General features: G+C 47.8%; 1 protein-coding gene across 1 annotated transcript in view; it reads left to right on the top strand.

Annotated features, from left to right (window-relative positions):
- The first annotated feature begins 526 nt into the window (after positions 1 to 526).
- The window catches only part of LOC134966196 (cytoplasmic phosphatidylinositol transfer protein 1-like), a 264,862-nt gene continuing 252,104 nt past the window's right edge, over positions 527 to 13,284 (top strand). Inside the window, exon 1 of the mRNA XM_063942761.1 lies at positions 527 to 890. Coding sequence (XP_063798831.1) covers positions 843 to 890 — 48 coding nt within the window. The 5' untranslated portion in view covers positions 527 to 842. The remainder of the gene's footprint in view (positions 891 to 13,284) is intronic.

Genomic DNA, 13,284 nt, shown 5'->3' with positions numbered 1-13,284 from the left:
AGCTATAATGCACTTCAGTGATTTTGTGCCTGCTCCTTCCATATACTAGTAAATAATGCAGGAAAAAAATAACATTTAAGCAGAAGTCAGAAATCAATCAGAAAAGCAAAAAGAAAACACAATGATGATATGGAGAAGGGGTGGGAGTTTTGGTAAGATAGAAAAAGAGGTAGGGGGATATGGAGAGTAATGGAAAGAGAGAGAGGGGAAAGGATGGAGGGATGGAAAGAGGGGAAAATGAACACAACACCGAGGGAGAGTGAAGGAAAGAAAGACAAGGGAAAGAGTGAAAAAGAAATAGAGAGTAGAGATTGAAAGAGAGAGAGAGAGAGAGAGAGAGAGAGAGAGAGGGGGGGGGGGTTGAGAGAGGGGAGAGAGATAAAGAGAAGAGATGGGTAGTGAGATTGGAAAAGAGAGAGAGAGAGAGAGAGGGGGGGGTTTGAGAGAGATAGAGGGAGAGAGAGATTGGAAGAGAGGGAGAGAGAAATAGAGATGGGAGATTGAGAAAGAGATAGAGAGAAAGAGAGAGAGAGAGAGAGAGAGAGAGAGAGAGGAGGGAGGAGGAAGAGAACACAACACAACACTGACAGGACTGCTAGCAGCAGCTTAATGCTGTACAGTAGGTGTGAGGTTAGCTGGAGTCTTGTGCCCCCAGCCACCGATTGCAGAGTCAGCAATGAGTTAACATTTTGTGTGTGTGTGTGGTGGTAGGTGGAGTTTTTCACTTTCATGCAAAGGTGTGCCTGGAGCCCTGCTGAGAGCCAGCACAAACTGCAAGGTGAGGGAGCCTCACAGAGCCTGGCAAAGTTTTCTCTGAGTGCAGAATCAGAGCTGGGCCCAGGATGCTGGTGAAAGAGTACCGGATCTGTATGCCCCTAACCGTGGACGAGGTAAGCCAGGCAAGCTATTCTTCATTTACAGTACTGCAGATGGTGTGGCTTATTCTTCCCATACTGCAAGAGACAAATGTCTGCTCAGTGCATTGCAGGGTTAGAGCTGGCAGAATGACACAATGTATTACAGGGCTGCTTTCTGTCCTGCACACTCCGGTGGCTGGAATAATATTAGAAGCATCAGCCTTTTATGATCCGCATGCAGCAATGTGCGAGCATGGAAGCAAGCCCTTCTCTCCCTGCCAATTCCTGACAACATTGCGCTGTAGAGAAACCCTGTATAGTGAATATCTATATATACAGTGTGTGTATCTACTGCGTGTGGATAATCATTGTGCAGGGACTGCAGATATGTGTGCACTTACCCTTGCTGTAGCTGCATGCCAGTGATACAGATGTGACTTGATGGTTGTCCCTGCATCTGCCAGTCATGTCAGTAATACCTGTCTTATAAGGAATCTGTATTTGCAAGAAAATGGTCTGAGTTATAGAATCTATAAAAGTAGTTATCCTATTGGCTTTTGGTGAATGCTCTATAAGATAACAGCAGTTGGGTGCCTAATGAGTTTTAGAGAGGTCCAACATTAACCAAAAATACCAAACTTTTTGGAAAACAAACAAACAAAAAAAACAAAACCCTAGTGTACATGAAAGGTAATTGTTTTTGCAATGCCTGTCCACATTTCCTGTTCCCATCAAAATCCATTGTGGGACAAATTCATCCTTTAATTCTGGCTCAAGCTACATATAGCTGTCCAGTTGTTGCAGAACTACAAGTTTCAGCATGGGTGAGTCACAGTGTGTCAGAAATGGGACAGTTCCAATCACATTTCATTGATTTCTGCATTGTTACTAGTAGAGATGATACAAATGCTAATCATTTATCCACGAAACAAGCGCCTTGTTGCTAGTTGGGCCACAGATTTGTGCACGTTTTATCGGCGAAATCAAGCCTTTCTGGTCTCCCCACAACCACATCAGGCGGCAGAATGCGTTAACTGTTGGCATGTCAGCGCTATTCATATGGTGGGTACAAACTAGGTGATTTTGTAAACAATATCGCTCATATTTACTCTCCTGAGCGATATTGTTTACAATAATATAGTGTGTATGCACTATGTCGGCGGCACGGGAGGGGAGGGGAAACACTCTGCGATATCGCTCATGGAGTGTATCGCATATAGTGTGTACCCACCAACACAAAATTCTGTGAAATGCTGATTTACAGTAACCATAGCCTGGGAAGGGGAAACAAAAGCAGAACTTCAAGACTATTTTATCGCTGTAACGACGGAACTCTGTATAAGGTCCTGCTTTCAGATGTAACTTCGCCAAAGCTGACCCAGGAAATTGCAGACTTTCCGTTACTGTGAGCAGAAAAAAGCACCTTTAATTTGTACGTGGCTTGTCTTCAAGAACTGTGAAAGTATTTTTACATCTTAACCTATCTCAATTAACCGGTTACCTACAGTCTTGGTGTAGCTATCAAGTTTAAGGGGTCTATTTACTAAGCCTTGGATGGAGATAAAGTGGGCGAGATAAAGTACCAGCCAATCAGCATCTAACTGATGTTTTTCAAACCCAGCCTGTGACATGGCAGTTAGACACTGATTGGCTGGGACTTTATCTCCATCCAAGGATTAGTAAATAGACCCCTTAGACACAAGGGGGTGATTCAGATGTGGACGGAGTAGCTATAGCTCTGTATGGAAATGCAGGTGGAGGCTTCTATTACAAGTAGACGCCTCCTGCTGCAGTAGTAATCCAGGCTGCATCCTAGGACACAGCATCAGATCACTGCGACACCATCGGGCAGCTTGCGGCACCCATGGGTTTGCGCAAGACGGTTATTGCAGTACCTTGGAAGAGCCCAGGAAATCGCCGTCCAATGTCAGGGAACCTGGCCTCTTCCCTCCTCCTAAATGGTGGCGACGTCCCACTGTTTTCACACATGGATGCCCTCTCCGCCCCCAAATGGCATCAGACTGTCAACCTGGCATTCTGACATTCTGATGGTGGATTGCTTCCGTCATTGCAGGACCGGTTCGTGCATGTGCAGAACGGGTACTTTGCAACGTGAGAAGCAATTACAACCGGACCTGAATGAGGTCCAATGGGCCTGATTAAGAGTTGTACGCAGTGAGCCATTATCAGCCACCTGCGCATGTGTCACGGCTGCACTGCATACAGTATGTGCCAAGGTACCTGAGGATCTATTTGCAATTTGATTGACGGTCAGAAACATTTTGGGGGAGGCGACAGGAATTGACGATAAAAACTCAGGCGTGTCGCGACGGCATGTCTCAGGCTGTGACTGCGATCCAGTTTGCAGAAAACATGGCGTCATCGTCTCAGTTCCTGCGGCCATTCTGCGACATCATAGGGTTAATCAGACGGTCGATCATTGAAGGATCTGCAAATGACACTGTGTATTTGTATGCAGCCGCTTGGATTTGTGATGCTGCCTGTGGGCGTCCCCATACATTCCCAGGCGGTTACAGCATTAGAATATTTCCGCACATCCACTGCGTACGGGATCACGCCTGCTAATGCATTAGCATACGCCTCTGAATTCGACCCAATGTTATTTGTTTTCAGGTTTCAACCTAAGTTTCAATAATGAAAGATATAAGAACCGGCACTGTTATTTCATCTTTTGTTACTGTAAACTACCAGCTGCAGTCCTCTGTATCTCTTCTGTTTATATCTATGAGGTACAGCCATATTTATCATTTCTTTCACCCAGATACAATATCAATACAATAGCAAACATACTGTGACTAGCTACGCTGAATGCATGAAGATCAGGCAGCCTCTCATGTATGGTGTCTGAGCACATGATCGCTTGTTTATATACTCTTATCTTTGCAGCATAGCTGTGGGAGAAACCATGGCACAATACTTGCACACTATATGCACGACATGTTTACAGTGGTGTACTAAGTAGGTCAATCATTTCTGAAGCACAGTCTCATAGTTTAATGTATAATAATGATTTGTGGTGTTATTCAGAGATGGATGCACATCTAGCTTCCACAGCAAGATCTGCATCCATCTACTCACATGCTGGGGGCCGCCCAGCACAGGGCAAAGCATGTGTGTGTTGCCGCCACGCAATGAGTTTGCAACATCGATTTGGGGTCGACCCCTGCCTGCGCAGCCTGGCGCCATTTTTTTCCGGAGCAGCTGGGTATGACGTCATGCAGCCTCCCCAAAAACGGTCCAGACGCGCTTGCGTTGTTTGGACCATGCCCACGAAAGGCCGCATTGACGTCCCCCTGACAGCCACTGCTGTCAGTCACCTTGCGGCCACATCCTTCCGGGATGTGGTCGTATGGTGAAGGGTTGCGCACTATGGGGGTCATTCCGAGATGATCGTAGCTGTGCTAAATTTAGCACAGCTACGATAATTCACACTGACATGCGGGGGGACGCCCAGCACAGGGCTATCCCGCCCCGCATGTCAGTGCCGCCCCCCCCCTGCAGAAGTGCAAAGGCGTCGCATAGCGGCGATGCCTTTGCACTTCAAGAGTAGCTCCCAACCAACGCAGCTTTAGCGTGCTGGCCGGGAGCTACTCATAGCTCTACGTCACGCAGCCGCTGCGGCCCGCCCCCATTTGGTCCAGCCACGCCTGCGTTTGCCGGACCGCGCCCACGAAAAGGTGGCCAAATGCCGCCGTTCCGCCCCTCTCCCGCCCAGCGACCGCCTCTGCCTGTCAATCAGGAAGAGGCGATCGTAGCGGCCCGCAGTTCTGATCCGATCGCACTGCTGCGATAAACTGCAGCGTGCGATCGGGTCAGAATGACCCCCTATAGAGGTTGCGCGTGCGCAGACCCTTTGGATGCAGTCGCTGCGTGTAGTCAGTGTAAACTGAGGTTTGAATGAAAGTATGGCTTCCTTATTATTAGATGAATTATGCACATTTATTGATTTGCACAAAGAAATGTTAATACAGTATGTAGATTTATTTGTATGTCTGCAGCCTATATCGACCTTTGGAAAAATGTGTTCAGTTGAGGTTGGGATGCCATGCTGGGACATGTAGTTCTACAGCAGCTAGTGGTCCACTTGAAGTATGACTCAAGTATTTCACACATACAAAAAAGATCAGGTGCCAAGTTTTAGATTATGATAATGTTGTTGTTATGAAGGGTTCACTATGGTATGCCGGCTGTCGGGCTCCCGGCGACCAGCATACCGGTGCGGGGAGCCCGACCGCCGGCTTACCGACAGTGTGGCGAGCGCGGATGAGCCCCTTGCGGGCTCGCTGCGCTCGCCACGCTACGGGCACGGTGGCGCGCTATGCGAGCCACGCTATTTTATTCTCCCTCCAGGGGGGTCGTGGACCCCCACGAGGGAGAATGTGTCGGTATGCCGGCTGTCGGGATCCCGGCGCCGGTATACTGTGCGCCGGGATCCCGTCAGTCGGCATACTGAAGACCACCCGTTATGAAAGCAAGGATACACATAGGGGTAGTCCAACTGCGGAGATGCATTCAACTCTGCGAAGTTCGTGAATATCAAACGCTATGCATGTTTACTATTACAACATACAGGTGTCTTCTTTATAGCGAGTTTTAGTCCTTTACATTGACCACAAAGGGTCAGGGAACAACAATAGCTGCACTAGTAACAGGAGTCCTGTGTTGTACAGTCTGGAAAAGATCTGAAGCCATGCTACAGTGCATTGCTGGCATTCTTCATAAAGTGCACCATGCCACTACTGGCCTAAACCAGAACCCAAGGCTCTCTTGTGTATAGTGGCTGGTATGGCACTGTATGTCCGCACAGCACTTGTTACAGAGGATGTGTCACAAACGTGTTGCAACATCGACAAGTGCATCTGTTAAACAGGAAGCTGCCTGACAGGGTGAACATAATTGTAAAATGTATTTAGATTAGATCACTATAGTGCTTACTAAACCTTCCACACTGCTTTTCTTCTGTAAGACTGCATATGTCTGAGCATGCACATCAGGCTGAGCATTTTAACACCAAAAGGGAGCAATACTTATTAATTTTTAAATGTCCCTGGGAGAAATTGATTGCGGGAATACAGGAATTCCCCTTCAAACGACAAATGTCTAAGAAGCAGGGGCGGATTGGGAACAAAAAGCGGCCCTGGAAAAATTTGTACTAGTGGCCCCACTTGGGCAGCACCAGAGGTGTAAGGTCTAGCCATGGGCCATGGCAGCAGCACCCTCCCCCCAAAACTTTCCAGATAGTGGGCATGTCCAGCATCAAGGGGGAAGTTAAAAGGAAATAAAATTAAATATTATGAGCACATTATATGATACACCTTCAGAATTTAGGAAACTATATAATTCTTTAGAAATATATATTTTCTTGCTTATTACACCAACCGTATCCCAATCACTATTCACTCAATCTTATATGTCAGCCAAGCAGGCAGACAGGGCATACACTAGATCATCTGCAATCACAGGCTAAGTGGCAAAGTCATTTTCATATATGCAAATTATTTTGCATCTTATAAAAAGGACCACATGGCCTCAAACAAAACAGGCCCCATGGGTGCGTCGGCCCATCGGGAATCTTCCCTGTAAACCCTATGGCCAATCCGCCTCTGGTAAGAAGTGAGTTATCGATTGGAAATCAGTCTTTGTGCTATTTGTATTTATTTATTTATTTAAAAGATGTTCCGAGCTTCTGCTCTAGGGGTAAGTGAATCCATGTAATGTTTTGCAGATGTGTATAGAGTAATAGAAAAAGAGAATCTCTGTAAATGAGGAATTTTGTCGATGGTACGACATTTATGGATGAATAGATTTGGTTTACACAAAGACCTGTGTATGGGCGCAAATCATACTTGCCTACCCTCCCGGAATGGCCGGGAGGCTCCCGAAAAACGGGTGACCCTCCCGGCCCCCCGGAAGAGCAGGAAAGTCTCCCGATTTACGAGGGTCACCCCCTGCCCGCCGCCCACTTAACGAGTAAAGTGGGCGGTCCGGGCAGGCGATGACGCGATTCTTGTTGAATCGCGTCATCGTAACCACGCCCCCTGCTGTATAATGCTGGTAATCGCGGCATTACACAGCGGGGGCGTGGCTTAAATGATGCGATCCAGAAGCCACGCCCCGTTCCGCCTCCAGCCCGTTCCGCCTCCGGCCCGCCCCCCTTGCACGTCACCTGACTGCCAGCCCCCCCTGCTGAGCCGACGGGCTGCTCTCTCCCGGAGAGAGCAGCCCAGAAGTCGGTAAGTATGGCGCAAATAGCAAGCTTCAGCATACAGCGCATTAAGGTGCATAGACACTGGATGTTTTTGCCTGGCGTGTATGCAGAGCGATGATCATGAACATCGCTGGCAGGAAAATAGCTCAGTGCATACACACTGAGCTATTTTATTTTCCCTGTGTGTGGGGGGGGGGGGGGGTGAAGCACTTTCCACAGTAGGAGTCTGTGGAAAGTGCTTCATTCGGCTTTTCAAACAGCCCGACGGACGGCGGATGGTGATGATGTGGGAGTGCGCATCAGCGCCCACCGCTCAGTGCCCGGCCATACACACTGGCCGAGTTTGAGCTCAAAGTAGCTAAAAACGCCAAAAGTGAGCTACTCAAAATCGGCTAGTGTGTGTGGCCCTTTACACTTATTATCTTGTGTTTTGTCATGTAAATAAACAGATGAGTATTTGGGGGGTAAATTTACTAAGAATCATGGGGGTAATTCCAAGTTGATCGCAGCAGGAATTTAGTTAGCAATTGGGCAAAACCATGTGCACTGCAGGGGAGGCAGATTTAACATGTGCAGAGAGAGTTAGATTTGGGTGGGTTATTTTATTTCTGTGCAGGGTAAATACTGGCTGCTTTATTTTTACACTGCAAATTAGATTGCAGACCCGACCCAAATCTAACTCTCTCTGCACATGTTAAATCTGCCTCCCCTGCAGTGCACATGGGCCCTCATTCCGAGTCGTTCGCTCTGTATTTTTCATCGCATCGCAGTGAAATTCCGCTTAGTACGCATGCGCAATATTCGCACTGCGACTGCGCCAAGTAATTTTACAATGGAGATAGTATTTTTACTCACGGCTTTTTCATCGCTCCGGCGATCGTAGTGTGATTGACAGGAAATGGGTGTTACTGGGCGGAAACACGGCGTTTTCGGGGCGTGTGGATAAAAACGCTACCGTTTCCGGAAAAAACGCAGGAGTGGCCGGAGAAACGGGGGAGTGTCTGGGCGAACGCTGGGTGTGTTTATGACGTCAAACCAGGAACGACAAGCACTGAACTGATCGCAGATGCCGAGTAAGTCTGAAGCTACTCTGAAACTGCTAAGTAGTTTGTAATCGCAATATTGCGAATACATCGGTCGCAATTTTAAGAAGCTAAGATACACTCCCAGTAGGCGTAGGCTTAGCCTGAGCAACTCTGCTAAATTCGCCTTGCGAGCGATCAACTCGGAATGAGGGCCATGGTTTTGCCCAATTGCTAACTAAATTCTTGCTGCGATCAACTTGGAATTACCCCCCATGTTTGACTTTAAACCAAATCTGGACATCGCTGGCAGTTTAGTTAGAAGTTCTAAATCCCGGATTTATTAAGCACCGTTTATGAGTGCCTATTGCCTTCCAATGGAGATAGCTGACATTTTATCTGTGTAGTATCCCGACGGTTTGACCCCTTTACGATATACTACACTTTCAGAAAGACTGAAATTAAAATGATGAAAACTGATTAAATTGAAAATCCCTTCCTGTGCCACCCAAAAGCCCTTATAAAAACACCCTAAAACGTCTAAACACGTGCACTGTAGGGGCTCCAAACCTACTTTTAGCCATTTGTAAATCAGCCACGCTGCTGTAGGTTGTTTGGACGGCCTTTTATTTGCTGCATGAAGAAGGCTTGCTGAATTGGAGACCATTTAGCATCCAAAGACGCCACTGATTTGGTCACCTATTTAGCTGTATTATTGTGATGTGATTTTAGTGCGGGTTCTATCTGTTTTAACAAGACGAATCTTAGTAAATCTGTGTTTTCTATTTCTGTCTTTCTCTTTCTAATGCTGGCTACAGTCGTGTTTCATATGCGATTTCCCATTGGTTTTGACTTTAGTCAATTTCCAATTGCAAAATCGACAGGATATCACTGAAAAAGACCAAATTGACCTTTTGTAAATTTATCCCATGGAGAGAGATAAAGTACAGAGGTTGTGCAATCAACCAATCAGATTCTTTTTCTAGCATGGTTTTTGAAATGACAGACATAGGCCCTCATTAGTCGCTTACTGCGCATGTGCAATGTTCGCAGATCGCATGAGCTTAGTTATTTTACTCAAAAGTTAGGTATTTTACTCACGGCATAACGAGGATTTTTCATCGTTCTGGTGATCGGAGTGTGATTGACAGGAAGCGGGTGTTTCTGGGCGGAAACTGGCCGTTTTCTGGGCGTGTGCGAAAAAACGCTGGCGTTTCTGGTAAAAACGCGGGAGTGTCTGAAGAAACGGGGGAGTGTCTGGGCGAACGCTGGGTGTGTTTGTGACGTCAAACCAGGAACGAAACTGACTGAACTGGTCGCAATGGCAGAGTAAGTCCGGAGCTACTCAGAAACTGCTAAGAAATTTCTATTCGCAATTCTGCTAATCTTTCGTTCGCAATTCTGCTAAGCTAAGATACACTCCCAGAGGGCGGCGGCTTAGCGTGTGCAATGCTGCTAAAAGCAGCTAGCGAGCGAACAACTCGGAATGAGGGCCAATGACTGGTTGCTTTGGACAACTACTTTATGTGTCTACAAGGCTTAATACATCTCCACTAAAGGGCCTTATGCAATAACCTGTGAGATGCTGGCTTGGGCGCGGTAAGTCTGGTTTAGCATTTTAGCATTTTAAAGGATTGCCTTGTTAAAAAGATGGACAGACTTCTCAGTTTCTCACATGCCATGGGCATAGCTATATTGGGTACACGGGGTGCCTTTGCTATGGGACCCAGAGGCTTAGTGGACTCTTAACCAGGCTTAAAAACTTTCTGGCAGTCCCATGTGGGAGGGGGCGGGGCCTCATCGTGAGCACTGGCATTGCATAGTGGGGGGCAGGAATACAATGACACGATTTAGCGCAAATTGCGTCATCTGCCTCTCTGGTCCATCCACTATGAAGGATGGTTGCGGAGGGGGGGGGGAGGGGGGGCTGCGGAGGTGAGGCCGGATCCAGGAGACTTGCCTACCTTTCCGGGGGTCCCAGAGAGCCACCCAATTTTCGGGAGCCTCCCGGTCAATCCCGGAGGGTAGGCAAGTATGCTGTGGACCCAGGTTATATAGTTGCATACAATTTTCCTGTATGTGCCGGCAGGAAAACGCACCACACAGTCTGCAGCAGATTTTCATGGTTTTTTTGTGTTTTTTCCGGCTGTTGTGTTTGAGAGAGAAATCAGCAGTCAGTTTGTATTATTAGGTGTGTAGTCCGTTTTTCTTAGGGGATTTTTATTAAAACTTGGAGATAAAGTGAAGAGAGATTAAGCACCAACCAATCAGCTCCTAACAGACATTTTTCAAACACAGTCAGTACAATGACACAAGCTGGTTGGTACTTTACTTCTCTCCAAGCTTTGATAAATATCAGTGGGTTTAAAAAAATAAAATCAAGAGACTCCCCCTATTTCATGGAAACCAGCACCAGGTGCAACCAGCAATGGGGGATAATGCCATAGCAGGAAGGACATTCAGTGTGGGGTCCCCCTGCCATCAAACTGGTCAGCCCCAGGCTGGAATTCCTCAGAAAGTGGGGATACCTGAAAAATAAAATGGGGTCCCCCCTCCTGAGCAGCAACCAGCACTTGGATGATAGCCCAGTGCTATGCCCCGCACCCCTGATGGCGATGGGTGCGGGGTTCATGGCAGGACAATATTGTTCTTTACAGGCGGCCTACAGGTCCCAGCAAGCCTGCCCAAGCATGCCAGCACTTGGAGAACCACAAGTGCCAGCAGTCCACCTGTTAAGAAAATATTAAAATAAAAACACCACACCATGGCCCTCATTCCGAGTTGTTCGCTCGGTAAAAATCTTCGCATCGCAGCGATTTTCCGCTTAATGCGCATACGCAATGTCCGCACTGCGACTGCGCCAAGTAAATTTGCTATGCACTTAGGAATTTTACTCACGGCTTTTTCATCGTTCTGGCGATCGTAATGTGATTGACAGGAAATGGGTGTTACTGGGCGGAAACAGGCCGTTTTATGGGCGTGTGGGAAAAAACGCTACCGTTTCCGGAAAAAACGCGGGAGTGGCTGGAGAAACGGAGGAGTGTCTGGGCGAACGCTGGGTGTGTTTGTGACGTCAAACCAGGAACGACAAGCACTGAACTGATCGCAGATGCCGAGTAAGTCTGGAGCTACTCAGAAACTGCTACGAGGTGTGTAATCGCAATATTGCGAATACATCGTTCGCAATTTTAAGATGCTAAGATTCACTCCCAGTAGGCGGCGGCTTAGCATGAGCAATTCTGCTAAAATCCGCTTGCGAGCGAACAACTCGGAATGAGGGCCCATATGTTTTAATAGTTTATTGTACTGCACTTCACCTGGGGGTGGCGGCCTTTCAGCTCTTTTTCATGGCCGCCGCCTCCCCAGGGCGTCCAGTGTCTTCTCTCTTCGGGAACTCTTCCCTGCTCCCTCCCTGCTGACGGACTGCCCAGCTGCTGCTTCGTACTAGCTTGTATAAGGCAGTCGAGGGGGCGGGGCGATGACACTGCGAGCTGTGATTGGCTCGCGGTGGCCATCTTGGATTTAAAAAATTGCTCTGCTGCGCCATTTTTGAAATGGGTGATTGGTGTAATCTGTGTCCTGGCTGACAGGGACTGGATCCATGATCCAGGCCTGCAGCTGATAATGTGTGCCGCGTCCTGCTGCCGATGCCCGCTAACGCCATTGCACCTGATGCCCGCTTCCGCCGCTGTCCATTACCGCCGCCACTGAAGTCCCGCAGCGGCCATCTGCTACCAATGCCGCTTTTCCACCGTTCACTAACGTTGCTGCATGCTACTGCCCGTGATGCCTGCTCATCAAAATTGTGATGAGCAGGCTAAGCTACCGTACAATTTTAAAAAATAAAAAACGTATAACAGACGGGTGGGACTGGGGAGGGAGGGAGTGTGAGGACATGAATTAATTTTTGTTGCCCAGGTCTTCTATTAACTTAATAGCGCCGCACCCGCGGTGCTATTCAGTTAATGGAAGCCCTGGGCAACAAAAATTAATAGCACCGCGGGTGCGACGCTATTAAGTTAATAGAAGACCTGGACAACAAAATAGCAACTGTCAGTGTGTCTGTGTGAAACTAAAAACTTACATGCTGCCTGACAGCCCTGGCACTAGCACTGTCACACTGCCTTCCTGTACAGCACTGACAGTGACAGCGTCATTGTCAGTGCTGTACCTGATGACCAATCACATCGGCTTCAGTGACAGGGGCGTGCTTTCATATGGGATGAAAGCACGCCCCTGTCCCAGAGGCACTTATACTAGTGCCGCTTCTCCAGCTATTTTTAATGGGCTTTTTCAGCCCTCTGCTTGGGCCCACCCCCTGCCCGCCCCCCTGCTTCCAGCCATTTATTATTTGCTGCGGTATTAGAATAGTATAAAGCATATACTGATGACACAGAACATGTGTCATAAGTTTTGTTTTTTTTGCATTATCTTAATCATTAATGACTGGGGAATGACAGGGGAGGCACTGCCTCCCCTGACTGCACGTCCCTGATAAATATCCCCCTATTCACTGCAGAGCTGGAAGTCAGACAGAGGGGGTGATTCAGATCTGATCGCAAGGCTGCTAAATTTGTATTGCTGCATTCAGATAGTTGCCGCCCAAGGGGAGTGTTTATTCGCCGTGCAAGTGTGCGATTGCATGTGTACGCCGAGCTGCAAAAATACCCTCAGTCAGCGGACAGCTGCAAATCCGTTCACACCTCACTCACCATTGTAGTCTCTGCACAGCCCAGGACTTACTCCTCCAGTGCGATCAGAACTGGCTGATCGGGTCTGGAGCTGACGTCACATACCCTCCCTGAAAACGCTTGGGAACGCCTGCGTTTTCCCTGACACTCCCAGAAAACGGTCAGGTACCACCCACAAATGGCCTCTTCCTGTCAATCAGCATGCGAATGGCTGTGCGACTGCATTTTTCGCACCATTCCGACGCTGTCCAGCGATGCCTGTTGTTTGCCGACGCGCGTGCGCATTGCGGTGCATACCCATGCGCAGTCTATCGCTGATCGCCCGCTGTGAATCACCACCAGAAAGACAAAAGTCACAGGAGACTGAATAGGAAAAAGTTATGTCAGTCTATTTAGTGTTGTTTCTTTCTGACTTTTCTTCTGCTCCTTATTAAATGATTGTACAAACAAAACAAACATGGCTACTGACGCAGCTATGTTTATAT

The sequence above is a fragment of the Pseudophryne corroboree genome, chromosome 10, assembly GCF_028390025.1.
Source record: "Pseudophryne corroboree isolate aPseCor3 chromosome 10, aPseCor3.hap2, whole genome shotgun sequence".
In the NCBI taxonomy this organism is placed as follows: Eukaryota; Metazoa; Chordata; class Amphibia; order Anura; family Myobatrachidae; genus Pseudophryne; species Pseudophryne corroboree.
This window is presented reverse-complemented; position numbering and strand designations above follow the sequence as displayed.